At 65.7% G+C, this 24,314-nt stretch overlaps 3 protein-coding genes across 7 annotated transcripts; all 3 read right to left on the bottom strand.

The window, feature by feature from the left end:
* Nucleotides 1-387: 387 nt before the first annotated feature.
* Nucleotides 388-5,730, bottom strand: LOC142003830 (ly6/PLAUR domain-containing protein 5-like). 2 transcript variants are annotated; one of them, XM_074981135.1, is made up of 5 exons: nt 5,610-5,730; nt 2,731-2,883; nt 2,259-2,429; nt 1,857-1,988; nt 388-1,176 (listed from the first exon to the last, which is right to left on the bottom strand). In XM_074981135.1, the coding sequence occupies exons 1-5, from the start codon at nt 5,674-5,676 to the stop codon at nt 623-625; spliced, it is 1,077 nt and encodes a 358-aa protein (XP_074837236.1). In that variant the 5' UTR covers nt 5,677-5,730; the 3' UTR covers nt 388-622. The 2 variants fall into 2 exon arrangements, with proteins under 2 accessions (XP_074837236.1, XP_074837237.1); XM_074981136.1 differs by lacking the exon at nt 2,259-2,429.
* A 1,287-nt stretch (nt 5,731-7,017) lies between these two features.
* On the bottom strand, nt 7,018-10,097 carry LOC142003821 (urokinase plasminogen activator surface receptor-like). Of its 4 annotated transcripts, XM_074981117.1 has the most exons (6): nt 10,027-10,097; nt 8,833-9,183; nt 8,613-8,762; nt 8,110-8,247; nt 7,698-7,844; nt 7,018-7,545 (listed from the first exon to the last, which is right to left on the bottom strand). In XM_074981117.1, the coding sequence occupies exons 1-6, from the start codon at nt 10,073-10,075 to the stop codon at nt 7,289-7,291; spliced, it is 1,092 nt and encodes a 363-aa protein (XP_074837218.1). In that variant the 5' UTR covers nt 10,076-10,097; the 3' UTR covers nt 7,018-7,288. The 4 variants fall into 4 exon arrangements, with proteins under 4 accessions (XP_074837218.1, XP_074837220.1, XP_074837219.1 ...); XM_074981119.1 differs by lacking the exon at nt 8,110-8,247; XM_074981118.1 differs by lacking the exon at nt 8,110-8,247 and having other exon boundaries at nt 8,613-8,979; nt 9,073-9,183.
* Nucleotides 10,098-15,110: 5,013 nt separating this feature from the next.
* Nucleotides 15,111-22,292, bottom strand: LOC142003769 (urokinase plasminogen activator surface receptor-like). The gene is made up of 7 exons (XM_074981037.1): nt 20,713-22,292; nt 19,471-19,578; nt 18,914-19,057; nt 18,045-18,188; nt 17,636-17,770; nt 17,038-17,184; nt 15,111-16,890 (listed from the first exon to the last, which is right to left on the bottom strand). Exons 1-7 carry the CDS (start codon nt 20,759-20,761, stop codon nt 16,163-16,165), a joined length of 1,455 nt encoding a protein of 484 aa, XP_074837138.1. The 5' UTR covers nt 20,762-22,292; the 3' UTR covers nt 15,111-16,162.
* Nucleotides 22,293-24,314: the final 2,022 nt, after the last annotated feature.

Raw genomic sequence — 24,314 nt, 5'->3', positions numbered from 1 at the left:
CGGGGTGGGGGTCAGAATGGAATTGCCTGATCTGGATTCCCACCCGGACGCCTGGGGCCAGGTTTAGGCTCCCACATTTCAAGGGCTTTTTTTCTCTGAGTATTAATGAAGTGAGAGGGGACCCCCCCAAGTTTCTATCCCCCCCCGACTGGGATGAGCTGAGGTGGGGGCTGGGCTCCGCTCCGTGCCAGGTAGAGGGGCTGGCGTAACCCCTCTGTGAAGGGTGCGGGGGGGGGCGGTGAGCCAGGGCTCTGGGGCATCCCCTGGGGTGGGCCTGAGCCACACACAGCCAAGTGGGGCCCACGACACATCCCAGGCCAGCAGCCGCTGTTCTTTGGTGCCAAGATTCCTGCCCCCGGAAAGTGACCAGCAGGGAAAAGCAAGGCCTTGTGGGTAAGAGACTTTATTAGGGAGGGCGGCTGGGGGCAGGGGCATCCCAGGCAGGGGGTCACAAAGGATTAATGGGAACTGCAACTGGCAGGGAGATGAGGGGCACCACATTGGGCTCTGGGAGCTCTCCCTTCACACTGGGGAAACTGAGGCACACAGTGTACGGGGGCAACTTCCTCAAAGGCACTAAGAGTAGGGGATAGAACCCAGGCGTCCTGGTGCCCAGCCCCACTCACAGCCCTAGGCAGGCTATCCCCAGCACTGTCAGCAGGGGGGAGAGACGGAGGCCCAGGGCCTGGGAGGTTTGGGGCCTGAGATGGGGGTTCTTGTGGCTCGAAGGGCTTGTGTATTGGCGGGTGACGTTCCACTTGCTGGGCTCGGTGGGGTGCATGGTGGGGCTGGTGCTGCGGGGCCTGTCCCTCTTGGGGCTAGGCAGCCCCAGGTCCTCGGAGGCGGTGTGGTTGTCGGAGTCAGGCAGGTCGTCGTAGAAGTGGAGGTCTGTGTCTGGCACCCACGTGGTCATCACGCCAGGGCTGTGCCTGGGCTCTCCGTGCTCTTTGCTGGTCACAGCTGGGGGCAGGGGGACATTGCCGGGCACTGCGCTAGGGCTGGAGGGTTGTTTGTGGCTGTGGCCAGCCAGCGCCAGGGCCTCCAGCCTGTTGCAAAGGCTGTGGGTGCAGCAGGTGCCGGCCTGGCTGAGCTGCACAGGGCCGAAGCGACGGCTGGGCAGGACGGTGCAGGACGGGGCCTGGCAGCTCCAGACAAAGATGGGCACCGCCAGCTTCCCTGGGGCACAAGGGGGACATGTGAGAAGGACGCCGACCTTCCCAGCATGCAACGGGGCAGCCAGTGAGCCATTCATGCCGCCCTTCCCAGCATGCAACGGGGCAGCCAATGAGCCATTCATGCCGCCCTTCCCAGCATGCAACGGGGCAGCCAGTGAGCCATTCATGCCAACCTTCCCAGCATGCAACGGGGCAGCCAACAAGGGATTCATGGCAAAGAGGTGGTTGTCATGGCAACTTTCCCAGAAAGCAACATTGAAGCCATTAGGAGTTCCAGGGAAAAGCACCTTCCCAGAGTACAGTGGGGCAGGACTGGGGTCCCACTGGCGGGGCCCTCCCCAGCTCACAGCCATTTACTCCCCTCCCCCCGTGAAATTGGCCCCTCGGGGGCGTCGGCCCTCTCTGCTCAGAGCCCTTGGGGAGCCCAGCCCGGCGACCCTCAAAGGGAGCTGCAGTGGGGTCACGAGGGCATTTAGGGGTTGCCATTTTGCTGCCCTTCTCGCTGCCTTTTGAGCTGGGGGGCTGCAGAGCCACGCCTGGGGACAGAGGACGACCCCCGGGCCAGTGGCAGGGCCCCCAGCTCCTTTCAGGGCCAGCACCCTGCAACTGCAGCGCACCCCAGGGACAGCAAGTGGAGCCAGCGCTGCTGGGGTGCAAAGCGCCCCCCCAGCTGCCACCCACCTGCAGCCAGCGTGCCATTGCCGTGGTAGCATCGAGCGCTGGCTCCCTCGCACGTCACCCGTGCCAGGCTGCGGGGCTGGGAGTGGAGGCTCAGACCCGCGTAGCACTGGGTGGGGCCATGGGCAACCGGAGCTGCAATGAGACAGGATCAGAGCTGGCACCCCCCAGAGGGGCCAGGCCCTGCCCCATTCCCCCCCCACTCAAGCCAGCTGCTCCCTGCCCCGGGGCTTGGTGGAAGCTGGCACCCCTCTGGAGTCACCACCCTGGGACTGATGGGAGTCAGTCACCCCTAGAGAGGCCAGGCCCCTGCCCCCAAGATCCAGCCAGTCCCACCCTGGGCCTGATGGGAGCTGGTGCCCCCGGAGGGGATTGGCCCCGTGCCCTGTACCCCATTCCCATTACCTGTGCCCTGACTGGGGCTTCCCAGCCCCTTGGCATTGCATTCGTCAGCCTGGCAGGTGCGGACGTGGGCCTGGATGTGGAGGAACCCACTGGGGACAGCTGGGGCCTCGGTCCCTTCCTGGGGCTGCCTCTCACTGCACCCCTTTTGGAGCAGAGTCACGGATGTGTCCCCTGCCGAGAGAGCCATGCCCAGGGCAGGTGAAGGCTGGGCGGGTGAGGCACAAATCCTGGCAGGTATCTCCGGAGGCCTCTGGGCCTGTCTACTGCAATATTCCACCCCCTGGATCAGGTCCCTGGTACCCCGTGTCCCTCGCAGACCAGCACCATGGGCCCACCTACCCTGGTATCCCTCCCCTGGATCAGCCCCCAGGGCCCATTTACCCCAATATTCCACCCCCTGGATCAGGCCCCTTGTACCTCCTGTGCCCCCCTCAGACCAGCACCATGGGCCCAGCTGCTTCATCAACAGTACCTGCGCTGAGGGTGACGGCTGCCTCCACACAGGAGTCCTGGGCCCTGGTGCAGGACTCGGTGCTGTTGTGGATGCGGATGCTGGTGAGGTCTCTGCCTGCCTGGTCGCGAAGCAGGATGGAGGTGTGGCTGTGACAGCGCAGGGAGATGGCCTCTGCGAGGAGAGAGACACGGGGGGACAGGAGCTGGGGCCCATGTCCCTCCCCACCGCCCGCTGCTGGAAGGGATGGGCCCTATGCTCTGTGTGTGTGTGTGTGTGTGTGTGCGCGTGTGTGCGCGTGCTGCCCCCTCCTGGTCCTGTGCTCTATGTGTGTGTGTGTGTGTGTGTGTGTGTGTGTGCGTGCGCGTGCTGCCCCCTCCTGGTCCTGTGCTCTATGTGTGTGTGTGTGTGTGTGTGTGTGTGTGTGTGTGTGCGTGCGCACACTGCCCCCTCCTGGTCCTATGCTCTGTGTGTGTGTGTGTGTGTGTGTGTGTGCGCGCTGCCCCCTCCTGGTCCTATGCTGTGTGAGTGTGTGTGCTCGCGCGTGCGCGGCCCCCTCCTGGTTCTATGCTCTGTGTGTGTGTGTGCGTGTGTGCGTGTGTGTGCATGTGTGCGTGTGCGTGTGTGTGCGTGTGTGTGTGCATGTGTGCATGTGTGTGTGTGTGCGTGTGTGCGTGTGTGTGCATGTGTGCATGTGTGTGTGTGTGCGTGTGTGTGTGCGTGTGTGCGTGTGTGTGCATGTGTGCACTGCCCCCTCCTAGTCCTATGATGTCTTTATGATTTGGACCCATGGTATAAAGACTCTAGAAGAATTCCACAGAGACTTTAACAATCTGCACCCCGCCATCAACTTATGCCTCGACTACTCCACACAAGAGATACATTTCCTGGACACTACGGTACTAATCAAGGATGGCCTGATCAGTACCACACTCTACCAGACATCCACTGATCACTATACTTACCTACACCCTTCTAGCTTCCATCCTGCGCACAGAACTAGATCCCTTGTTTACAGTCAAGCCCTTAGGTACAATCGCATTTGCTCTGATCCTACTGACAAAGACCGAAAATAACAAGCTCTCTACCAAATATTCATTAACCTGATTCACCCACCAGGAGAAATAAAAAAACGAATCGACAGGGCTAGACAAATACCCAGAGACCAGCTACTCCACAATAGGCCCAAAAAAGCCAACAACAAAACACCGCTGGTCATCACCTACAGCCCCCAACTCAAACCACTGCAATGCATCATTAAAGACCTACTACCTATCCTTAATCAGGATGCCACACTCCAGAAGGCCCAAAGTGACAGGCCTGTTCTCTCCTGCAGACAACCCCCCAACCTTATGAGGATTCTCACCAACAGCCACAGTCTATACCCCAGGAACACCAGTCCTGGGACTTTTCCTTGCAACAAAACCTGTTGCCAACTTTGTCCACGTGTCTATTCTGGAGATACCATCACTGGACCTAACCAGGTTAGTCACAGAATCACGGGCACATTCTCATGTTCATCATCTAACATCATAGATGCCATCATATGCCAACAATGCCCAGATGCTTTGTATATTGGACAGATTTCTAACTCTCTCAGACAAAGAGTTAACAGGCACAAAACAGACATAAAACAACTCCTGATTCACATACCTGTCAGCCAACACTTTACTGGAGTGGGCCAGTCTGTTAATGACCTGAAAGTCTGTGTTTTACTGAAAATGAGCTTTCACAACCTTTTGGAAAGAGAGGCTGCTGAAATCTCTTTCATATTAAAATTTGACACATTAACATGTGGTTTGAACCGCGATGGCAATTTTCTAGCTCATTACAGGGGCTCTTTTACATACTTGGCTTTACCTAATTCTTGACTCCCCCCCTTCTACCCCTCTGCTCTGCTCACCTTGATAATTCTTTTCTGATCTGTCAACCTTGATTACTGTTTTTGGTTCTTTGTGCCTTAACTATTGAGTCTGTTCTGGTCTGGCTCTGGGATGAAGAAGTGGGTCTGTCCCACAAAAGCTCATCACCTAATACATTACTTTGTTAGTCTTTAAAGTGCTGCTGGACGGCTTTTTGTTCTGGTCCTGTGCTCTGTGTGTGTGTATGCAGACGTGTGCTGCCCCCTGCTCTGTGTGTGTGAGTTTCTGCATGGGTAGGTGTGCATCCCTCCTGGAAGGCATAAGCCCAGCTCTGGGTGTGTGACATTGTGGTGCACTGGGGCCCCACCCACAGGGGTCTGTTGGCCCCTGTGTGTTAGTGATGGGAGGGCAAGCTGGGAGCAGTGTTGTGTGTCTGGCATTCTGCCAGCCACTCATAGCCCTGGTGCTGTCCTCACTGTGAAACAACACTACTGTGGGCTGTGCCCATGGGGTGGGGGGAGCTAGGCAGTGGGGTCTGGCTCCCCTCGACCCCTGCTGAAATCACAAGGCCCCCTCTCTGCCCAGAGCCAGGAGTGAATCTTGTTGTCCTGGCTCCTAGCTCTTCAGTACTCTCACCACTGGCCCCCCCTCCCCTCCCCTTCCCTTCCAGAGGACCCAGGAGTCCTGGCTCCCAGATTTCCCCAACTCTCACCACCCCACCCCACCCCACAGCCAGGGACAGAACCCAGGAGTCCTGGCTCCCAGCTTCCCCCAATGCTCACCACCACTCACCCCCCAAGAGCCAGGGACAGAACCCAGGAGTCCTGGTCCCAGTTTCCCCCAACGCTCACCACCGCTCACCCCCCAAGAGCCAGGGACAGAAGCCAGGAGTCCTGGCTCCCAGCTTTCCCCAACCCTCACCACCCCCCCACCTGAGTCAGGGACAGAATCCAAGAGTCCTGGCCCTCTGCCCCCGCTGCTCTGACCCCCAGACCTCGTGCTTCTCTCAGGGATCCCAGGTGTTCGGGCTGGTGGTACCTGGAAGCAGCAGGGCGGTCACCAGGAGTCCCAGCAGTGCAGCTGTGTGCGCCCCAGGGCCCCCCATGCCCACAGCGAGGTGCCAGACCCTGGGCTCTGCACAGCTGTGTCCAGGGGTGAGTCTTGGCTGCGTGCAGCTGTGGGGGGAGCTGCTAATATACTCCCTGCATTGCACCATGGGGCCGACTCTGTGACTATGGGGCAATGAGCCCATTGGGCAACCCAGCCCCAGTGGCCCCACCCCCGGAGACAGGAGGCCCAGGCCCTGCACAGAGGGGGCAACTGCAGTGCCCCAGAGGTGCCCCCCATTCAGATCCTCCCCACGCCCCTTGCCAGTCCTGCCCCAGCACTCATCCCCTGGGCGAGGTGGAGGGTGACTTGGGCTCTGCTGCAGGGGGGGGCTGCCCCCCTACTGGAGGGCTCTGTGTATGTCTGTGCGTGTGTCTGTGCGCAGCCCTGCTGGAGGGGGCTCAGCCCAGTTCTGTGTGCGTGTGTGTCCCCCCTTCTGGAGAGCTGTGTGTGTGTGTCTCTGCTGGAGGGGGCTGAGCCCCGCTCTGTGTGGGGTGGACATAGACAGGAATCCCCCTTGAACGACACACCCAGTGCCATGGTGGCTGCTGTGAGGCTCAGGCTGACTGGGCGCTGGTTCATTGCCTCACCCCGCCTTGTGCAACCTAGCTGGTGCAAGCGGGGGTGGGAATCACCCATCCCCCGGTGTCTCAACAGCTGCTGGGGCTTGGCAGAGCCCCGGAGTCCCCAGCCTGGTCTGCCCCCCTCCTCCCCACTTCAAAGCCACTGCCTGGCCCCAGACTGACCCCAGTACCAGGGGCTCCAGCTGCCTGTGGGATGGGGGCTCCAGGGCTGGTCACACAGGGACCTGTCCCCAGCCTGTGGTAGGTGCAGCCACCTCTGGGGTGGGACACCAGAGTGGTGAGACAGGTGCACCCAGGAGGCTGTTGAAATGCAGCCGGGAAGGTGCCTGGGGTGAGGCGGGGGGGGGGGGGGGGGCGGCCCTGACTCACTCCTGTGTGGCCACCGCAGTGCACGGATTATGGGGAACACGGCCCCCAGGGACTTGGGGGGCAGAGACTCAGCGGAAGGACTGAGGCAGCTCTGGAGTGTAACAGTCAGAACTGGGGGGCTCGGAGGCCCAAGGGGAGTGAGGGCCGGGATTGGTGGGGAAGCAACAGAACAGCCCCCCCAGCACTACCCAGCCCCCCAGCACCTGTCAGCTGCAGCGTGTCCGGGGGGGGGGACACACACGTGTCACAAACCCTCCCCCCAGTGCTGCTGCCCTCTCCCAGTCCCAGCCCTGAAGCTGGTAGGAGCTCAGGGGATTTAGACACCTCCCTGCCCCCCCCAGGCGCTGCCCCCCCAATGCAGGGCAGGAGTTACAATAAAATAAAGTTTATTAACAGAAGAATCACCAGACAAATCATAAATAATAGAATAACAATAAACAAGCCCAGGACAGGGCGGGCCAGGCCAGGCAGCTGCCAGCAGCTGGCAGGGCCGGCTGGGCCATAGCACCGGGTGAATCGTTCAGGGGCCCGGCCTTGCTCCAGGGCGAGCGGGACTGGGACAGGCTGGCCCGGGGAGGGAGCTTCACCTGCCCACCCGCTCTAAGCCTTGGAGCCCAGGCCCCGCGGGAGCTGGGAGGGAACCCAGGCATCCGGGGCTCAGGGGCGGCCAGGCTGCAGGGCGAGCGCGGCCAGCAGGGCGGCGCAGAGCAGGGCGGGCCGGGCCGGGGGGCCGGGGCTGGCACGGCTCCGCCGGGCAGGGGGCAGGGCGCCCCCCTGGATCCAGCTGTTGCAGAAGTTGCCACGGCAGCAGCGGGGCTGGGCGCCGGTCAGGCGCTTGTAGACGGCGGTGTAGGGGGAGTCGCACCAGGCCGGGGTGGCGCAGCCCTTCAGCACCGCGCCCGGTCCCGTCACCTCTGGGGGAGAGGGGCAGAGTGAGGGGGGGCAGCTCCGCCCAGAGCCCCCCACCCTGCGCCTCTCCCCCGGCACCCCACTGGGCCCCCAGCCCTGCACCCTGCCGCCCCCACTGCAGCGCCCCCACCAGATCCACAGACTCGCGGCTGCTCACCGTGGCTCCCCATGGCCTCCAGGCAGTGGGTCATGGGGCCCTGGCACTGCACCGGGGCAATGTTCTCTGGGGCGCAGCCGTGGCTGGAGTTCCCCTCGCAGGCGTAGCAGATGGCCCCGTTCAAGGGCAGGGGGGACTCCAGGTGATCTGGGGGGGAACAGGATGTCACTGGGTCACAGGGCAGCCCCCAAAGCAGCCACTGCTCCTCACCCCCACCCTACTCCCCAGGTGCCCCTCACCTCGCTCCGCAGCCTCCCCCCGCCCCCCCAGGTGCCCCCGGCCCCGCCCCACCCCACAGCCTCCCCACCAGGCCCACGGTTCACCTCACTCCCGCCCTGCCCCCCAGGTGCCCCTCGTCCCCTCCCCAGCCCCACCCCCCAGGTGCCCCCCGCCCCGCCTGCCCCCAGGCTACCGTGGGTGTTGTTATTGCACAGGCTGGCATTGCAGCATTGCAGCAGGTAGAAGCTGTCCCGGTTGTGGAAGCCGAGGGGCTCCTGGCACTGCGTGATCTGCCCGCAGCCCTTGATGCGTTCCTCGTCCTGGGGGAACTCTGGGGTGGAGAGACCAGGGGTGATGGGGCCTCTCCTGGGGGAGTTGGCTTCCACCCAGCTCAAGGGTGGGGCACAGGCTGGCTCCATGGGGCAGGGAATGGGGCAGGGCCCTGCCCCTCTAGGGGGCTCCGGTTCCCCTCTGGCCCCACGCAGGGCCGGGCTGGCTCTGTGGGGCAGGGAATGGGGCAGGGCCCTGCCCCTCTAGGGGCTCCAGTTCCCCTCTGGCCCCGCGCAGGGCCTGGCTGGCTCAGGGGGACAGGGATGGGCCCTCTCCCCTGCGGGGGGTGCGGCCTGTGATTCAGCCTCCGGCGGGGGCCGGCCGGCTCGGGGGTCCCCCGCACAGGGGGGCTGGCGGAGCGCTCACCTTGGGGCAGGGAGACGGCCGTGATGTCCACGCACTGCTCCCGGGGGTCCCAGCACCGGATGCGCGGCCAGGCGGGGCCGGCGCAGGAGCGGTCGGAGGAGGCGCAGGAGAAGCACTCCAGGTGGGGCTGGCCGGGCAGGATGCTGGGGGCTGTGGGGGGAGAGGAGGTGAGTCGCGGGCGAGGGGACCCGGGGGAGACCCCGCCGGACCCCGCACTGACCCTCGGGCGCCGCCTGGTTGCAGAGGTCGGTGGCGCAGCGCTGCTCGGCCAGGAACACGGCGCGCCCGTGCGCCAGGAAGGAGAGGGAGGCGCTGGGCTTGTCCGCCGCGTCGCAGCCCCGCTGGATGCGCTGGAAGTGCCCGGAGCCTGGCGGGAGAGGAGAGCTCAGCTCAGCGCTGGGCCGGGCCGCGCCGCGAGGAGGGGCGGGTGCCGGCCGGGCGGGCACCGGGGGACGCTCACGGGCGATGGTGGTGAGAGCCGTCGTGCGGCACTGGCCCTGCAGCTCCCCGCACTCCTCGGTCTCCTCGCAGCTCCGGGGCCCGTCACACGAGTAGCAGCGCAGGGCAGCCGCTGGAGAGAGACGGGGGTCAGAAGAGAACTCAGGAGTCCGGGCTCCCCCCTCCCCCCACTAGTCCCCGCTCCGCTCGCAGAGCCCGGGAGAGAACCCAGGAGTCCGGGCTCCCCGCCCCCCCACTAGTCCCCGCTCCGCTCGCAGAGCCCGGGAGAGAACCCAGGAGTCCGGGCTCCCCCCTCCCCCCACTAGTCCCTGCTCCGCTCGCAGATCCCGGGAGAGAACCCAGGAGTCCGGGCTCCCCGCCCCCACTAACCACAGCAGGTCCTGGGCTGAGGGTGAATCACAGCGCCGAGAGGAAGCGAGCGGATGAATTCACGTCTCCCCCCGCCCCCACCCCGGACCCTCAGGTCTGGGGCTGCTCTGCTCCCCCGGGGCCTCCAGCTAACAGCCCACCGGGGGGGCTCACTCCACTCCCCCCCCAGGAAGTGTCCTGCCCAGCCCCCCCCGGGTTCTCTTAACCCCCCCACAGGATCTGACTCAGGGTTCAGAGCCGGAATCAGCCACCGGACACCCTCCCCCCCAGGGCCGCAGGCATCACAGCTCGCCCTGCTGAGCCGGGGCGAGAACCCAGGCGTCCGGGCTCCCAGCCCCCTCCCTGCTCTAACCGCTAGTCCCGCCCCCCAGACACGGAGCCCAGCTGCCGCCCCCCGCGGGGTGACTGGTGCCTGCCGGGGGAGGGGGTCCCCAGAGGGGGGTCCTTGGGGGCGCGCCATGTAGCAATGGAACTTGTGGCACCTCCAAGTGCTACCACGTGTCACCTCCGCCCCCCCCCAGGGCCCAGGCGTCCGGGCTCTTCCCCCTCCAGCCCTAACCACTAGCCCGGCCGGGCGCAGCGGTACCTTGGCTCAGCAGCGCCCCCAGCAGGACGCAGCCCCACACGTGCTCCATGGGCCCCGGGGCGCGATCTAGCGGTGCGGATGCTCCGGGACAGCTCTGCGCTGCCGGCTCCCGCCGGGGCCGCCTTATGAACCGTCCCGCCCCACCCCGCCCCGCGTCTGGGGCACACCCCCCGCCCCCCCCCCGCCGGCTGGGAGCCCTGGAGACGGGGGGGGGGGCGCTGAGGAAGGCTGGGGGCTGCCGGGGCAGTGGGAAGGGGTGGGTTAGAGGGGGACATGGGGCACTGGGGGTTCCTGGGGAGTAGGAGAGAAGGTGAGTGGGAGGGGGAAGGGGGGGTCCCCTTGGGGGCAGCTCGGGGAAGGGATGGGTTAGAGGGTGAAATGGGGGGGCTGGGGGTTATTGTGGAGGTGAGTGGGAGGGAAAGGGTCACTTTGGGGGGACTGGGGGAGCTGTGGGAAGAGGCAGGTTAGAGGGGGACACAGTGGGGTTAAGCACCAGGAGGTTCTGGGGCTCCCCCTGGGAGCGAGGCCGGCTCGCTACTCACCTTGCAGGGGCCCAGGGGGAGGGGTGCAGGAAATGGGCCCTGGTGGGGGCTGTGGGGAGAGGCAGCTGAGGGTGTCGGGGTTGGGGGTTGGTACTCAGGGGTATGGGGCTCCTAGAGGGGAGGAGGATGTAGAGCCGGGGGTCAGGGGATGCGCTGACCCTGAGTCATCTCGCTCCCTTCTGGCTGAGTGGCCAGGGGATGAAAGCCCTTCTACTGCTGCTTGCTGAGAGCCCAGTGCCACCGCCCCTGGGGTCCAGGGAGCCATGGAATGAGGGTCCCTCAGAACATGGTGCCAGCCCAGCTGGTTAGCCCCATGGCTCTTTGTGGAGTGCAGAACCTGGGGATAATGCTCCTACCATGCAGCTGGGCAAGGGGGTGGATGTGGAAGTCAGGACACCAGGGTTCTCTTCCCAGCTCTTGGAGGGGGGCAGTGAGGGCTGGTGGTTAGAGCAGGGGGCTGGGAGCCAGGACACCTGGGTTCTCTCGCCAGCTCCAGGGGTCATATGGGGACTTTGACCTGCATTACACCAGGTCAGGCCAGCTGCTCCCAAGGGGCTATGCGGCCTGGCAGCGCCTGTGTCCATGCCTGTGACACGGCCCTGGTGGCCAAAAGCCTGGAGTCCATCCTTGAGCTGAGCCCACCATGGACAGAAACCGTTCAGCAGGGCAGGGCCAGGTGTCCCCGTCTCCCAGTCTGGGGATGCAGCTCCCAGCCAGACACATACTGTGCCTTGCACCAGCATGGCCCTTGTGCACTCCCTGACATCCTAGTGCGTCACACAAGGCCAATCCGCCCGAGTCTGCAGAGCCAGGGCACAGAAACTGGAGGAGAAATCCCCAAACCACTTCCCTTTCCTGAGCTCTTCAGAGCCCATGCCTGCAGCCATGCCCTGGTCCTCAGTCCATCCCCCTGCAGCCATGCCCTGGGCCTCAGTCCATCTACCCACAGCCATCCCCGGTCCGTCCCTCCGCAGCCATGCCCTGGTCCTCAGTCCATCCCCCTGCAGCCATGCCCTGGGCCTCAGTCCATCTACCCACAGCCATCCCCGGTCCGTCCCTCCGCAGCCATGCCCTGGTCCTCAGTCCATCCCCCTGCAGCCATGCCCTGGGCCTCAGTCCATCCACCCACAGCCATCCCCGGTCCATCCCCCTGCAGCCATGCCCTGGGCCTCAGTCCATCCACCCACAGCCATCCCCGGTCCATCCCCCTGCAGCCATGCCCTGGACCCCGGTCCATCCCCTGCAGCCATGCCCTGGGCCTCAGTCCATCCACCCACAGCCATGCCCTGGGCCTCAGTCCATCCACCCACAGCCATGCCCTGGGCCTCGGTCCATCCCCCCCATGGCCATGCCCTGGGCCTCGGTCCATCCCCCTGCAGCCATGCCCTGGGCCCCGGTCCGTCCCCCCACAGCCATGCCCTGGGCCTCAGTCCATCCCCCTGCAGCCATGCCCTGGACCCCGGTCCATCCCCCCCATGGCCATGCCCTGGGTCCGGGTCCATCCCCCCGCAGCCATGCCCTGGGTCCGGGTCCATCCCCCCGCAGCCATGCCCTGGGTCCGGGTCCATCCCCCCGCAGCCATGCCCTGGTCCCTGGTTCCTCCCCCCACAGCCATGCCCTGCCCCCCGGCGCTGTCCAGGGTGGTGGTTCCTTATCACTTACCTGATGTGTCTGGTGGGGTTCGTGGCCAGCCAAGGATGGGACGTTGGGCCTTGCTGGGCTCGCTGGGGCCTGGCCTGGGGCATGTGCCAGGGTGCTGCCTCCTGCCTTCCCTGGCAGAGCTGTGCTGCCTGGAGCTTTGAATTCAGTGGGGGATGCGTTCAGTGCCCCCCCAGGCTGGACAGGTTGGGGGGCAGGTGCCAGGGTGATGCTGGGCACTGACCCTAGAGAGGGGTGTGGCTGGGGAATTCCAGCACAGAGTTCCACAGTGATCGGGCTGTTGTGCCAGGGGCTGCACAGACCCCCCCACTTCCCAACTGAGATTGGGCCCCCTCCATTGGGCCAGGGGCTGCGCAGCCCCTGCAACAGACTTCAGGGCCCCCCCTCGGGCAGGCACTGCTGGAACTCCCAGTGAAAGCAGCCCCCCTCCGACCTCCAGAGCTCCAGCCCCTGAACACACATGTCCTCCCATTGTGCACATGGGGAAACTGAGGTGGGGGCACCCAGCCCTTGGCGCTGGCTCCCGGGCAGAGTTCCTGGCCAAGCTGGGACAAGGACCCAGGTGTCAGGCAGCCCAGTCTGGGGCCCAGCCCCAGGCCGGTCCCCTCACTTGCTGCCCACGGAGCCAGGTGGCATTGAAGGAACAGGATGGGGGGAGGGGAGCATCTGGCCCCATTTCCACCCCCTGGACACCGGGCCTGTGTGCATCACCAGCAGGAAAGCAGAAGGAAACGCTCACCGCGGATGAGGTAGTCACTGACCTCAGAACACAGCCCATCTGGGGGAGGAGCAGGGGCTAGTGGTTAGAGCAGAGGGGGGCTGGGAGTCCTGGCTCTCCCTCCAGGGCTGATGTCTCACCCACGAGAGGCCCTTCCCCTCCCCGAAACCCAGGTCAGCCTGAGTCACCAGGAATTCCGGACGTGACCTGTGCCCTCCGCCGCCCCGACTGGGAACCCAGCCCCGTCAGTGGAGGGTGGGGGGGAGCAAGGCAGGGCCCTTCCCTGGCCCCGAGTGGGGTTCATTCTGTTGCCCCCTCACATCTGCCCTGCTGTGCCCCCTTCCCTCACACTGCCTGGCAGGCCCCAAAGGGCCTGTGCCTCCCCTGCCAGGCAGCTGTGATGGCCCTTGGCCATCACCTGGGCAGCCCCCACAGTGCGCCCCAGCTCCCCCGCAGCGTGTTCCTCCCACTGCAGTCTGCCAGCTGGCAGTCAGCCCAGCTTCGTGGGGTGTGCAGTGGGGCGCAGGGGATGAGCCAGGGCTTTGCCCCATGGCAGGTGATGAAGGGAAGGGGTCTTGTGCCCCTCCCAGGAATCCAAGGAATTCTCCTGGCCCCAGCCCAGCCCCAGCGACTCACATCCGGGACACCCCTGCCACATGCCAGGGACCTAGTGGGTCTGAGCAGGATGCAGGCTGGGAGCCAGGATGGCTGGGTTCTTGCCAATGTCTCCTGTAATAATTTCCCTCCCTGTGCAGAATAAATTTTATTCTGTGCTCTGAGGTGTGTGTGGATGTGCACCACATGCTGCCGGCTGGGGGGGAGCGCGACTCATCAGCTGAGCGGCTGCTGAAGGGCTTCGCTTGTAGGGAACACCTGGCTGTTTCCCAGATCTGGGAGGCCAGTGGGGTCTAGTGGGTCAGAGCAGAGCAGGAGCTGGGGAGCCAGGACTCCTGGGTTCCATCCCAGCTCAGGGTCTGGCTGGGGGCCAGGACTCCTGGGTTCCATCCCAGCTCGGGGTCTGGCTGGGGGCCAGGACTCCTGGGTTCCATCCCATCTCAGGGGCTGGCTGCAGGCCAGGATGCCTGGGCTCTCTCCTAGTTCTGGGAAGGGAGTGAGGTGTAGTGGTTAGAGCCAGGAGCCAGGACTCCTGGGTTCCATCCCACCTCTGGGAGGTGGGGTCTGGCTGGGGGCCAGGATGCCTGAGGTCACTGAACAGCCAGTCCAGGAACCCTGTTGCAATCCCTGGCCACAGGCTCTCAGCCAGCTCTTGCTAACAGAGGCGAGAGAACTGAAGCACTGGGGTGGGGCAGGGTTTCTAGGGGCCCCTACGCCAGGGCCCCCCAGCTCCCAAAACTCAGCAGGGACCACCAGCCTCTGAGCAGCTGCTGCAAAAGTGGCCCCGGCACAGGTTGCCCACGGGGGCAGAGTGCACAAGTACAGGGGCTCATGCTGGGGACCCCATAGCCGAGACGTGGGGGGTGGGGACGTCTCCGTGCAGGGGGCGGTTGGGGCGGTGCAAGGCGGCCGAGGCGTGGGGCAAAAGCTCTTTATTGGGCGCCCTGCAGGCAGGGGCACTGGAGCAGGGCAGACAGCAGCCGAGCAGGACAGCGCCGGCTCCGGTCCAGTCCCTGCGCTGACTGACACATGCATCAGCTGGAGGGTGTGGGTGTGACAGGGGCCCCCCCGGGGCTGGGGGAACCTTGGGACCTGCCCCCCAGCAGCGGTGTCAAGAGGCAGAAGCATGTGGGAGAGACCCTTCCCCCCACCGCAGGGCTGTCTGCCAGGGTCACAGGCCTCCGGGTAAATACTTCAGCTAGCGCTAGAACCAGTGTGTGTCCTGGCGCTCAGCTGCCTTGTGTGTGTGTGTGTGTCTGCGGGTGTGTGCTCCCGGGCGTGCATTGCCAGGCCTGCCTCGTGTATGTGTGTGTGTGTGTGTCTGCGGGTGTGTGCTCCCGGGCGTGCATTGCCAGGCCTGCCTCGTGTATGTGTCTGCGGGTGTGTGCTCCCGGGCGTGCATTGCCAGGCCTGCCTCGTGTATGTGTGTGTGTGTGTGTCTGCGGGTGTGTGCTCCTGGGCGTGCATTGCCAGGCCTGCCTCGTGTATGTGTGTGTGTGTGTGTCTGCGGGTGTGTGCTCCTGGGCGTGCATTGCCAGGCCTGCCTCGTGTATGTGTGTGTGTGTGTGTCTGCGGGTGTGTGCTCCCGGGCGTGCATTGCCAGGCCTGCCTCGTGTATGTGTGTGTGTGTGTCTGCGGGTGTGTGCTCCCGGGTGTGCATTGCCAGGCCTGCCTCGTGTATGTGTGTGTGTGTGTGTCTGCGGGTGTGTGCTCCCGGGCGTGCATTGCCAGGCCTGCCTCGTGTATGTGTGTGTGTGTGTGTCTGCGGGTGTGTGCTCCCGGGCGTGCATTGCCAGGCCTGCCTCGTGTATGTGTGTGTGTGTGTGTCTGCGGGTGTGTGCTCCCGGGCGTGCATTGCCAGGCCTGCCTCGTGTATGTGTGTGTGTGTGTCTGCGGGTGTGTGCTCCCGGGCGTGCATTGCCAGGCCTGCCTCGTGTATGTGTGTGTGTGTGTGTCTGCGGGTGTGTGCTCCCGGGCGTGCATTGCCAGGCCTGCCTCGTGTATGTGTGTGTGTGTGTGTCTGCGGGTGTGTGCTCCTGGGTGTGCATTGCCAGGCCTGCCTCATGTACGTGTGTCTGCAGGGTGCGTATGTTTGGACAGTGGCCGTGCGGTTTTGTTGCTGGTGCGGGTGTGCGGTGGGGGAACGCCTGCCCAGTGTGGGTGTGCATTTGGGTGTGGGTGGTGTGGTCTGGCAGCATTGTGCCTGTGGAGCCAGGGTGGGTTGGACACCCTCCCTCCTCCAACCCAGGCCTTTGACCCGCAAGAAAAGCCCCTCCAGAATCTCCAGGGTTAATGGATCTATTACGGGGCCGCCTGCAGCACTAATTAAATGATTTACCTATCTACCCATCCAGTGAATAGGGCCCTTCACAGCAGCTGCTGCTACTGAGCTCCCAGCCCCCGGGTGCGTGGGAAATCTCCCTCTGCTACAGCCACTGTGGGGTCTATGACACACGGGGGAGCAGTTTCGATTTCAGCCAGCCAGGGACGATGGTGTCACCTTCACAGCGGACGCTCGGGCAGACAAAGAACCCAGGCGTCCTGCGCCCCTCTCCGATCCCGGTGGCAGTGGGTGCTCGGACTCCTGGGTTCTGCGTGGGGCTCAGTGCAGCAGCGCGGCAAGCAGGAGCGTGAGGCTGACGAGGCCGAGGTTGCAGCAGAGGCCGAAGGCTCCGCTGGGGTGTGGTGTCCTGCTGGTGTTCATCGCCTGCCCATCCTTCTGGTCCAACCTGGGGGCGCTGGCATTGCCGTGGGGATCTTCTGTTTCCACGCTGATGGGGAAGGAGACGATGGGCCTGGCCTGGCCCCCCTCGCTGGGCTTGGCAACCGTCTGCGGGCTGCTGGGACTGGCGGCCTCCCCTCCCCACGCTGGCGTGTCATTGGAGGACAGGCCTTGGCCCCTCAGCACCGGCCCCGCCGGCCTCGGGCCCTGGGTTTTGTTCTCCCCCTGGTGGGACCTGAGCCCCCCATCCGTGAAGACGCCGTGGATCTCTGCTTCGAGGGCCGGGCGGGGCTCTGAGCCGTTGTTCCCCGCCAGGCTGCCTGCAGCCATGGGCCTGTGGCCGCGGGTCGCCTCTGAGCGCTGCCTTTCGTACTGCCCCGGGAGGCTGGGGGGCTGGGCGCTGGAGGTTGGGGGAGGGGTGGGGCGGCTGGGCCCTTGGGCTTCCCCCTTAGGCAGCTGCCCGCCCACGATGCGGGTGTTGCAGAGGCTCCCGGTGCAGCAATAGACTTCGACCTCGTCCAGCTCCTGCACCAGGGCCAGCAGCGAGCTCTGGCACATGGCCGGCGTGGCGCAGCCCTTGAAGGTCACCAGGACGGGATCGCCACCACCTGCAGGCGGGAGAGCCAAGGGTCAGGCACCCCCGAGCCACCTCCAGCGCCCCCTAGAGGGGACGGGTCCCGCCCCGTGCCCCACCCCCCAAGCCAGCCATGCCCAGCCTGGGCCCTGCCCCATTCCCAGCGGCCCCCAAGGCTCACCCCTGTGGCTGCGGCCGATGCCCTCCAGGCACATGTTGTGCTCCCCCACGCAGGACACGGTGGAGGTCCAGTTGCTGTTGCAACCAACTCCGTCCTCCCCCACGCAGCTGTAGCACTGCAGCCCGTTGTGCAGCCGGGCCTGGAAAACTGGGGGGGCGGGATCTGATCCATCAGCCTGTCAGACAGGTACCCACAACGCCTCCCGCTCCATCAGCCCCACGGCCCATCCACCCGGCGTCCCGCCTCTGCCCCACGGCCCATCCACCCCGGCATCCCGCCTCCGCCCCACGGCCCATCCACCCCAGCGTCCCGCCTCCGCCCCACGGCCCATCACCCCGGCGTCCCGCCTCCGCCCCACAACCCATCCACCCGGCGTCCCGCCTCCGCCCCACGGCCCATCCACCTGGCATCCCACCTCCTCCCCACGGCCCATCAACCCAGAATCCCGCCTCCTCCCTGCCCCACCTCTGCCCCATGGCCCATCCACCCAGCATCCTGGCCCCTCCCTTCCCCACCTCCACCCCACGGCTCATCAACCCAGCATCCCGCCCCCTCCCTGCCCCACAGTCTGTCTCTGCCCAGTGGCCCAGTCAGGTACCAGGGTCAAAGTGGTTGCACAGGGGCGTGTTGCAGCAGTGGGCGTGGATGGCACCGGAGCCCGTGTGGAAGCTGAGGCCGTCCCGGCAGTGGGGGAGGCTGGAGCAGCCTTTCAGCTTCATGTTGGCGAACTTCCCTGGGGGGTGGGAAGAGCCATCAGTGATGTGCCACCCCACAGCGCCTTCCGTTCTGCACCTCCCCTCCCCCACTGCACCCCCCTCCCCCACAGCACCTTCCGTTCTGTCCCTCCCCTCCCCCACTGCGACCCCCCTCCCCCACAGCGCCTTCTGTTCTGCCCCTGCCCCTCCCCCCCACTACCACCCCCACCTGCAGCACCTCCCGTTCTGGCCCCCCGCCCCTCCTCCACCCCAGCCCCTCCAGGTCTCCCCTCCATGCCCCGCCCCCCTTACCCATGTTGCCCCTGATGTCCAGGTCCAGGCACTGGTCCTGAGTCCCGGTGCAGGTCAGCTCGGTGCGGGCGGACTGGGGGCACCAGCTGCCGTGGGAGGTGCAGGCCCGGCAGCTCAGCTGGTTGGGGGCGTCCGGCTCAGGCTCTGTGGGTGTTGGGAGGGCTGTGAGCCGCTGGGGGCCGGGCGGGAGGGGTGGGGGGGGCAATGTCCTTGCAGCTCTTTCCCCTCCTGGTGTGGGGGAGCTGCGGTTCCATGCCCCGTGCCCCCCCTGCCCGGGAACACCCCGCCAGCCTCTGTCCCAGGCGGCCGCTCCAGGGTGCAGCTCATGGGGACCATGGGGGGCTGGGAGGGGGCTGAGCGTAGAGCAGGCGGAGTGGTGGGGGCGGGGGGCGGGTCTTAGGGGTGCAGTGGGGGTCACAGGAGGGGCAGAGGGGTGGTCCTGGCATGTAGGCAGGGTTCTGGGGGTGCTCACCCAGGCTCGTGGCATTCCAGCCGTTCCCCACCCCCTGGCAGTGGCAGGCTGAGGGGTGCAGGTGGGGTGGGATCACGGGGGTGGGAAGACTTGCGCGGTTCCCGGAGGGTCCAGGGCCAGGGAGCAGGGAGCATGCAGAGGTGCCCGGGTGCAGGAGGGTCCCGGGAGCTGGGTGCAATGCAGGTGGTGGGGCGGGGCGAAGTCCTGGCGGCGGGGTCGGAGGGGTGCAGGGGGCGGGGCGGGGCAGGGTCCCGGAAGGGGGCGGGGGGGCGTAGGGGGAGGGGCGGGGTCCTGGGAGTGGGCGGGGCGGGATGCAGGGGGCGGGAGGGGGGTCCCGGGCCAGGGTGCAGCGGGGTGCCCAGGTGCCCGGGCTGCAGGCGGGGTCCCGGGTGCTCACCCAGGCTCGCGGCGTTGCACCCGTCCCCCTCGCAGTGGCGGGCGCGGTAGCTCAGCGCCAGCAGGTGGGAACTCAGCACCAGCTCCTGGTCGGGCCGGGAGCCGCGGGCGCAGCCCTTGGACACGGACTGGAAGCGCAGGAAGGCTGTGGGGGGGCGGGGCAGTGAGAAGCTGCCGGTCCCGGTCCCGGTCCCCCCACCCCAGCCAGTGCCCCGCCCCCCACGCCCCCTAACCTGGCTGGTCCGGGCGCTGCGCCCCCCGGAGAGACCAACCCCCCAGGCCGGCCAGAGCCCCCGCCCCCGAGCCCCTCGGGAGACACTGATCTGTGGGGCAGCTGCCGCCTCCCCCGATTGGAGCTGGCTCTATATCCCCCGCTTCCCCCATCGCATCCTTGCCCCCGCCAACCCCGCCCCCATCCCGCCCCCCGTCACCCCAGCCCCCGCCCCCCGCCAACCCCAGCCCCCGCCAACCCCGCCTCCATCCCGCCCCCCGTCACCCCCAGCCCCTGCTCCCCCCGCCTTGCACTGGCTGTGCTGTGACTGCCCCCCCGGTACTCACACACGTTGGCGCTGCGCACCGCGGTCCAGCAGCTCGTCTCCCCGTCCCCGCACGTCACCTCCGAGCAGCCGAACTGCCCCCGGCAGGACTTGCACCGCAGGCCGGAGGCTGGAGGGGACCGACCGGGCGGGGTCAAGAGCCGGAACCCAGGAGTCCGGCTCCCCGCCCCCAACCGCCCCCCGCGCAGCCAGGCACAGAACCCAGGAGTCCGGCTCCTCGCCCCTCCCGCGTGCTCTAACCACTAGACTCCAGGCCTCCAGAGCCAGGCACAGAACCCAGGAGCCGGGAACAGGCTGGGGCTGTTTGCATCTCCTCCTCTGGGGTGACTTGCGCCAGCGCCCGCCCCCTCGGCTGGGGTGTTCATCTGGACCAGCCAGTTCCTGGGGTGGGGCCACCCTGAAACCTGGGAGCGGGCTGAGGCAGTGCTGCTGCTGGAGAGGGAGGGGAAATCTTCCTGGGTTCTCCCCACAAGGCCTGTGTTGCTCAGGGCTGGGGGCTGGGCCCGATCCATCGCTGTGGGGCGCAGAGCGGCCCGCTCAGGTGCAGGGAACTGGATAAGGGCTGTCCCAGCTCTGGGAGGGGAGTGATGACTAGTGGCTAGAGTGGAGCAGGTGCCAGGGAGCCAGAGATGCTGCAGGGGGAGCCCCCTGCCCCCCAAAGTTCTGGGTGCTGCACACCCCCCCACCGGAGACCAGGGCCCACTTTGTGCTGGGAGCTGCCTGAGCCCTGGCCGGCCAGGCACTACATTAGCCTGGGACAGAGACTCGGGCCCTGTTAAACCAGCCACGGCACCAACCCGGGAGAGAGGTCAGGGCAACATCCCCCCACTGGCATTCCACAGTGCCTGGGCCTCAGCATGCCGGGCACTGCACCGTCACTAGGCAGAGGCTGGTCCCTGTCAAACGGGGCACTGCACCATCACTGGACAGACACTGAACCCTGTCACACCAGGCACTGCTCGATGACTGCACAGACACTGAACCCTGTCACAGCCAGCACTGCCCGGATGCTGCACAGAGCCTGGGACCGCACAGGGCACTGTTCAGACGCCCAAGGAGAGACAGCCCCTGCCTGGGAGATCCCCCAGCGCACCCACTGGCAGGGCCCTCTGCTCCCTTTCCGATGGGGTCCCCAAGGCTCAGCCACTCTGAGCACAGCTGGGAATTGAACCCAGGCCCCTGAACCCCAGCCCTGCCTGGCCCCCCGGCTCAGTCCCATTCCCTCCCTCCCGGGCTCCTTTACCTGGTGCCAGCAGCGCCAGCAGTGCAATGAGCGTCAGGCCCCCGGCCATGGCAGGTGCTCCCTTCGCCCGTCCTGCGTCCGCCCGGCCTTTGCTGCGATGCCTCAGACTCACCTCCAATTACCCCTAAATACCCGGGAGGGGGCCCTGCTCTCTGCGGGAGCCACCCAGCTCAGCCCACGCCGCTGCATGGCCTGGGCAGCCAGCCAGCTGTGCGTGCCACGTCGAGAGGCGGGTGGGGGTAATTAGCAGCGCCGGGCGTCCCAGCACAGCCAGTGCCCGCATGGGCGAGGTGCACGGCCTGGGCCTGGTGACTCAGCTGGGAAGGGACGGACAGCGAACAGGTTCAGGGCTGGGGGAGCCAGCCCGGCCGGGCAGGGCAGGTCGGGGGCGGCCAGGATGGGGTGTTTGCTGGGCTGCTCTCTGCCCCCTTGCAGGAGGGCTGAGTTTTGAGCCCCTCCCCACTGTGAGATGGGGGTAGAGGTCCAGCCCAGAAGGGGAGGGAAAGAGGCACAAAAATGGGGTAAGAGAGGCAGAGCCCACCAGTCCGGGCTCCTCTCACCACTAGGCACTACTCCCCTCCCAGAGGGCAGATAGAACCCAGGAGCCTCGGCTTCCAAAGTCCTCAGCTAACCGCTAGGCACCACTCCCCTCCTGAGCTCCCCACCCAGGAGTTCCAGCTCACAAATCCCCCCCCCCCCCCGAACCACTAGTCCTCTGCCCCTCTCGGAGCGGGGACAGACCCCAGGAGGCCACCTGGAGGATGGGGTGACCCAGCTCAGCTGTCACAGCGTCGGCTCTGCCTCAGGCCCCGTGTGACCCCATCAGGCAGAGGTTGGAAGTGGGCGGGGGGGTGGCTGGGATGCAGGACTCCTGGCTTCTCTCTTTGGCCCTGGGTGGGGAGCGGGGTCTAGTGGTTAGATCAGTGTGGGGCTGAGCTCCAGGATGTCTGGGTTCCTTCACCACTCCCAGGGCAGTGGGACCTTTCAACCCCAGGCTGCAGGAGTCTGTGCCTTATGCTGAGCTGGTGGGAGATGCCAGCCTGGCTGGCATCAGCTAGTGACGGGCTCACCCCTGCCCAGGGTACCCACACCAGGCACGAGAACTGGGGCAGGCCATGGGGCTGGTGGAGCAGCGCTGACTCACAGGAGCCCTTCCCCTGGGTTCCTGCCCACCTGCTGCAAGCCACACCCCGCCCCCCGAGCTCTGCCCCCCCTGCCCAGAGGGGACCGGCACAGCCAGGAGTGGAGGCGTGCCTGAAACCTGGGATCTTGCAGCGCTCGCCGTCCCTCACTCCTGTGCTGATGTCCAGCCCCATCACCAGGGCTCCCGCAAAGTTCTTCCAGTCCCGTGTGGCTTAAATTCGATGTGCGCGCACACAGGCATGTGGGATGTGCACCAGCAGGAGAAACACGCTGCCGGCTGTGGGCGCTCTGCTCCTTGCCTGGGTGGGACCTAATCGCTCCTGGCGGCCCTCCCAGTTCTCCACTTCTGGGAAACGCCACCTGTCACTGGGAAGGGAGTGGAGGCTAATGGTTAGAGTGGGGGTGGGGGCGGTGCTGGAAAGGGCTCTCTGATGAGTCTGGAAAACCTCAGTGGCTTTGTCTCCTGGTCTGAGGGGGCCAGGCCCGGCTCCCTGCCTCCCTCCGCTGTTACCGTGTAACGCCCAGCTGACAAACCCCGCCATTCCATTGCCAGCTCCCAAAGGCTGCGGTTCATCTTTCCCTTTGCTGCCGGCCCTGGCTCCTTCCCAGAGGTGGCTGCATTGCAGGGGCACTGAACAGCGTTAGACGTGCCCTGGTTCTGGGCCCTGCTCTACCCTGGGAGCTCAGTCCCTGGGGACCAGATCTGGGTGCTGGTGCCTTGCGCCAGAAGCACAGGCCTGCCGTGTTCACACCCCTTCCTGTACTGTCCCCTTGCACCCTCTCTCCCCAGCCTGGCCGTTTGCACTCAGCACCTGCCTTGAGGCCTGGCTGAGGCCGATGTCTCCGGCACGTGTGGCCCATCCCAGGGATCAAAGGGTTACCCCAGCCCTCCTCAGGAATGCAGGAGCCCAGACTGGACAGCTGCAACACCAGCCGCTCCTTGGTGATTTACACCCGTGACCCCCAGTGACCCCTATGCCCGTACCCGCTCCCCCCCCCGCCCGTTCAGACCCAGTGCACTCTGAAAGAGGAGGGGCTTCACCCCTGCTGGTTCTGCCTTCCCCAACCCCACCTGCTGTGTTCCCCATACGCTGAGTGCTTGGGTTGCTGCCCAGCTGAATAGCAGCCCCCGCCCCCAGCCAGCCAGCAGCGTGTTTCTCCTGGTGGTGCACATCCACCATGCCTTGGTGCACACAACAAAATTTATTCCGCCCATAGATGGGGGAAAAACACACCCGCTAAGCCTGGCCCTGCGCCCCAGCTGGACTCCCAGACGTGAGCTCTGAGCTGCAGACAGCCTGTCTGGAGGGGTGAGGGGTGGGGGCTCAGATTCCCAGGCTCAGGGTTCCCCCCCATTGGGCCTCTCTTTACGCCACATGGCTCTGGGGGTTGGGGGGGAGTGTTATGGCTGCACCTGGAAGCACGTCCCAGGGATTTTGGGTCACCCTCAGCCTGGTGCAACCCCTTAGCCCCAGCTGGTGTGTGTGTGTGTGTGTTGGCGGGGGGTGGGGGTGGGCTGTGGCGCTGCCCTGCTGGGAGGGATTGGGCAGGGGACTTCCTTTTGTGCAGACCACTTTGGGGTGCTGCACTGATGGGGTGTCACATAAGGATCCCGGGTACTGCAGCCCAGCCAGCCTGAGAGTACCCCCACCCCAGTCCTGTGCTGTTCCATGGTGCAGCTATAACCCGCCCCCCCCCAAGACCATACAGATTAAAAAAGGGAAACTGAGGCACGGATGCTCCTCATAAAACTTTCAGTGAACCGCCCCACTGATCAGTGGCCCGAGCTGAGCTGAGCCGGTGGGAAGGGTTCCGGCTGGCAGGCAAAGTGCTTGCCTCAGTGAGTGAGACCCTCAGCCCCAGGTTAGTGACCCCCCCCGAGTTTATCGAGAGCCTGAATAAAAACGGCCCCTCGTGTGGCTGGAACCGTCTCAGCTGCTGCGTGTTCCGTGTGCTCGGGGTGGGGGGAGGGACCAAGGCCAAACGGTGCCTCTGGCTACCCCCGGGGCAGGGACCCAGTGCTGACCAGGGTGGCTGGAGGAGCTGATGGGCATGCCTAGTGGTTAGTGGCTGGATTCCATGCAGAACCAGTTAACCCCTGCAAGGGCACCGGCAGCCCCTGATGGTGACATGAGGGGGTGTTTGGGAAAAGGGATGCCTAGTAAAGGAGCTGGGTCCAGACCCCCAACGTCCCTGAGCACCAGCTGAGTCAGGACCAGGCCATGACCCTGTGAGGAGCCCTCAGCATGGGCTTCCCTTCCTTGCCCTCAGCCCTGCAGGCGAGTGGGCCTTGGAGCTGCACTCCCACTGGCACCCGCCTGGCCTCTCTGGGGCAGGCAGGAAAGAGCCACTGAAGCTCCCAGGGCAGAACGTGTGCTAGAGATGGCACAGTCAGTGGGAGACAAGAACCAGGACTCCTGGTTTCTCTCCCCAGCTTCGAGGGGTGGGGACGAGCACTG

The sequence above is a fragment of the Carettochelys insculpta genome, chromosome 30 (assembly GCF_033958435.1).
Source record: "Carettochelys insculpta isolate YL-2023 chromosome 30, ASM3395843v1, whole genome shotgun sequence".
NCBI classification, from domain to species: Eukaryota; Metazoa; Chordata; order Testudines; family Carettochelyidae; genus Carettochelys; species Carettochelys insculpta.
The sequence above is the reverse complement of the archived record's forward strand: the minus strand, read 5'-3'. Positions and strand labels throughout refer to the sequence as shown.

Bases quoted from the DNA above. Each gene is read 5' to 3' on its own strand.
- LOC142003830 (XM_074981135.1), bottom strand. From the start codon at position 5,676: ATGGGGGGCCCTGGGGCGCACACAGCTGCACTGCTGGGACTCCTGGTG. The intron at 2,884-5,609 runs GTACCACCAGCC...CTCTCCTCGCAG, and splicing joins GACCGCCCTGCTGCTTCCAG to AGGCCATCTCCCTGCGCTGT. The intron at 1,177-1,856 runs GTGGGTGGCAGC...CTTGTGCCCCAG, and splicing joins CAATGGCACGCTGGCTGCAG to GGAAGCTGGCGGTGCCCATC.
- LOC142003821 (XM_074981115.1), bottom strand. From the start codon at position 10,075: ATGGAGCACGTGTGGGGCTGCGTCCTGCTGGGGGCGCTGCTGAGCCAA. The intron at 7,845-8,612 runs GTGAGCGCTCCG...GTTCCCCCCCAG, and splicing joins GGCCGTCTCCCTGCCCCAAG to ATCACCTGGAGTCCCCCCTG. The intron at 7,546-7,697 runs GTGAGCAGCCGC...CCTCTCCCCCAG, and splicing joins GGAGGCCATGGGGAGCCACG to AGGTGACGGGACCGGGCGCG.
- LOC142003769 (XM_074981037.1), bottom strand. From the start codon at position 20,761: ATGGCCGGGGGCCTGACGCTCATTGCACTGCTGGCGCTGCTGGCACCA. The intron at 18,189-18,913 runs GTGAGCACCCGG...CAACACCCACAG, and splicing joins GTGCAACGCCGCGAGCCTGG to AGCCTGAGCCGGACGCCCCC. The intron at 17,771-18,044 runs GTAAGGGGGGCG...CCCACCCCCCAG, and splicing joins GGACATCAGGGGCAACATGG to GGAAGTTCGCCAACATGAAG.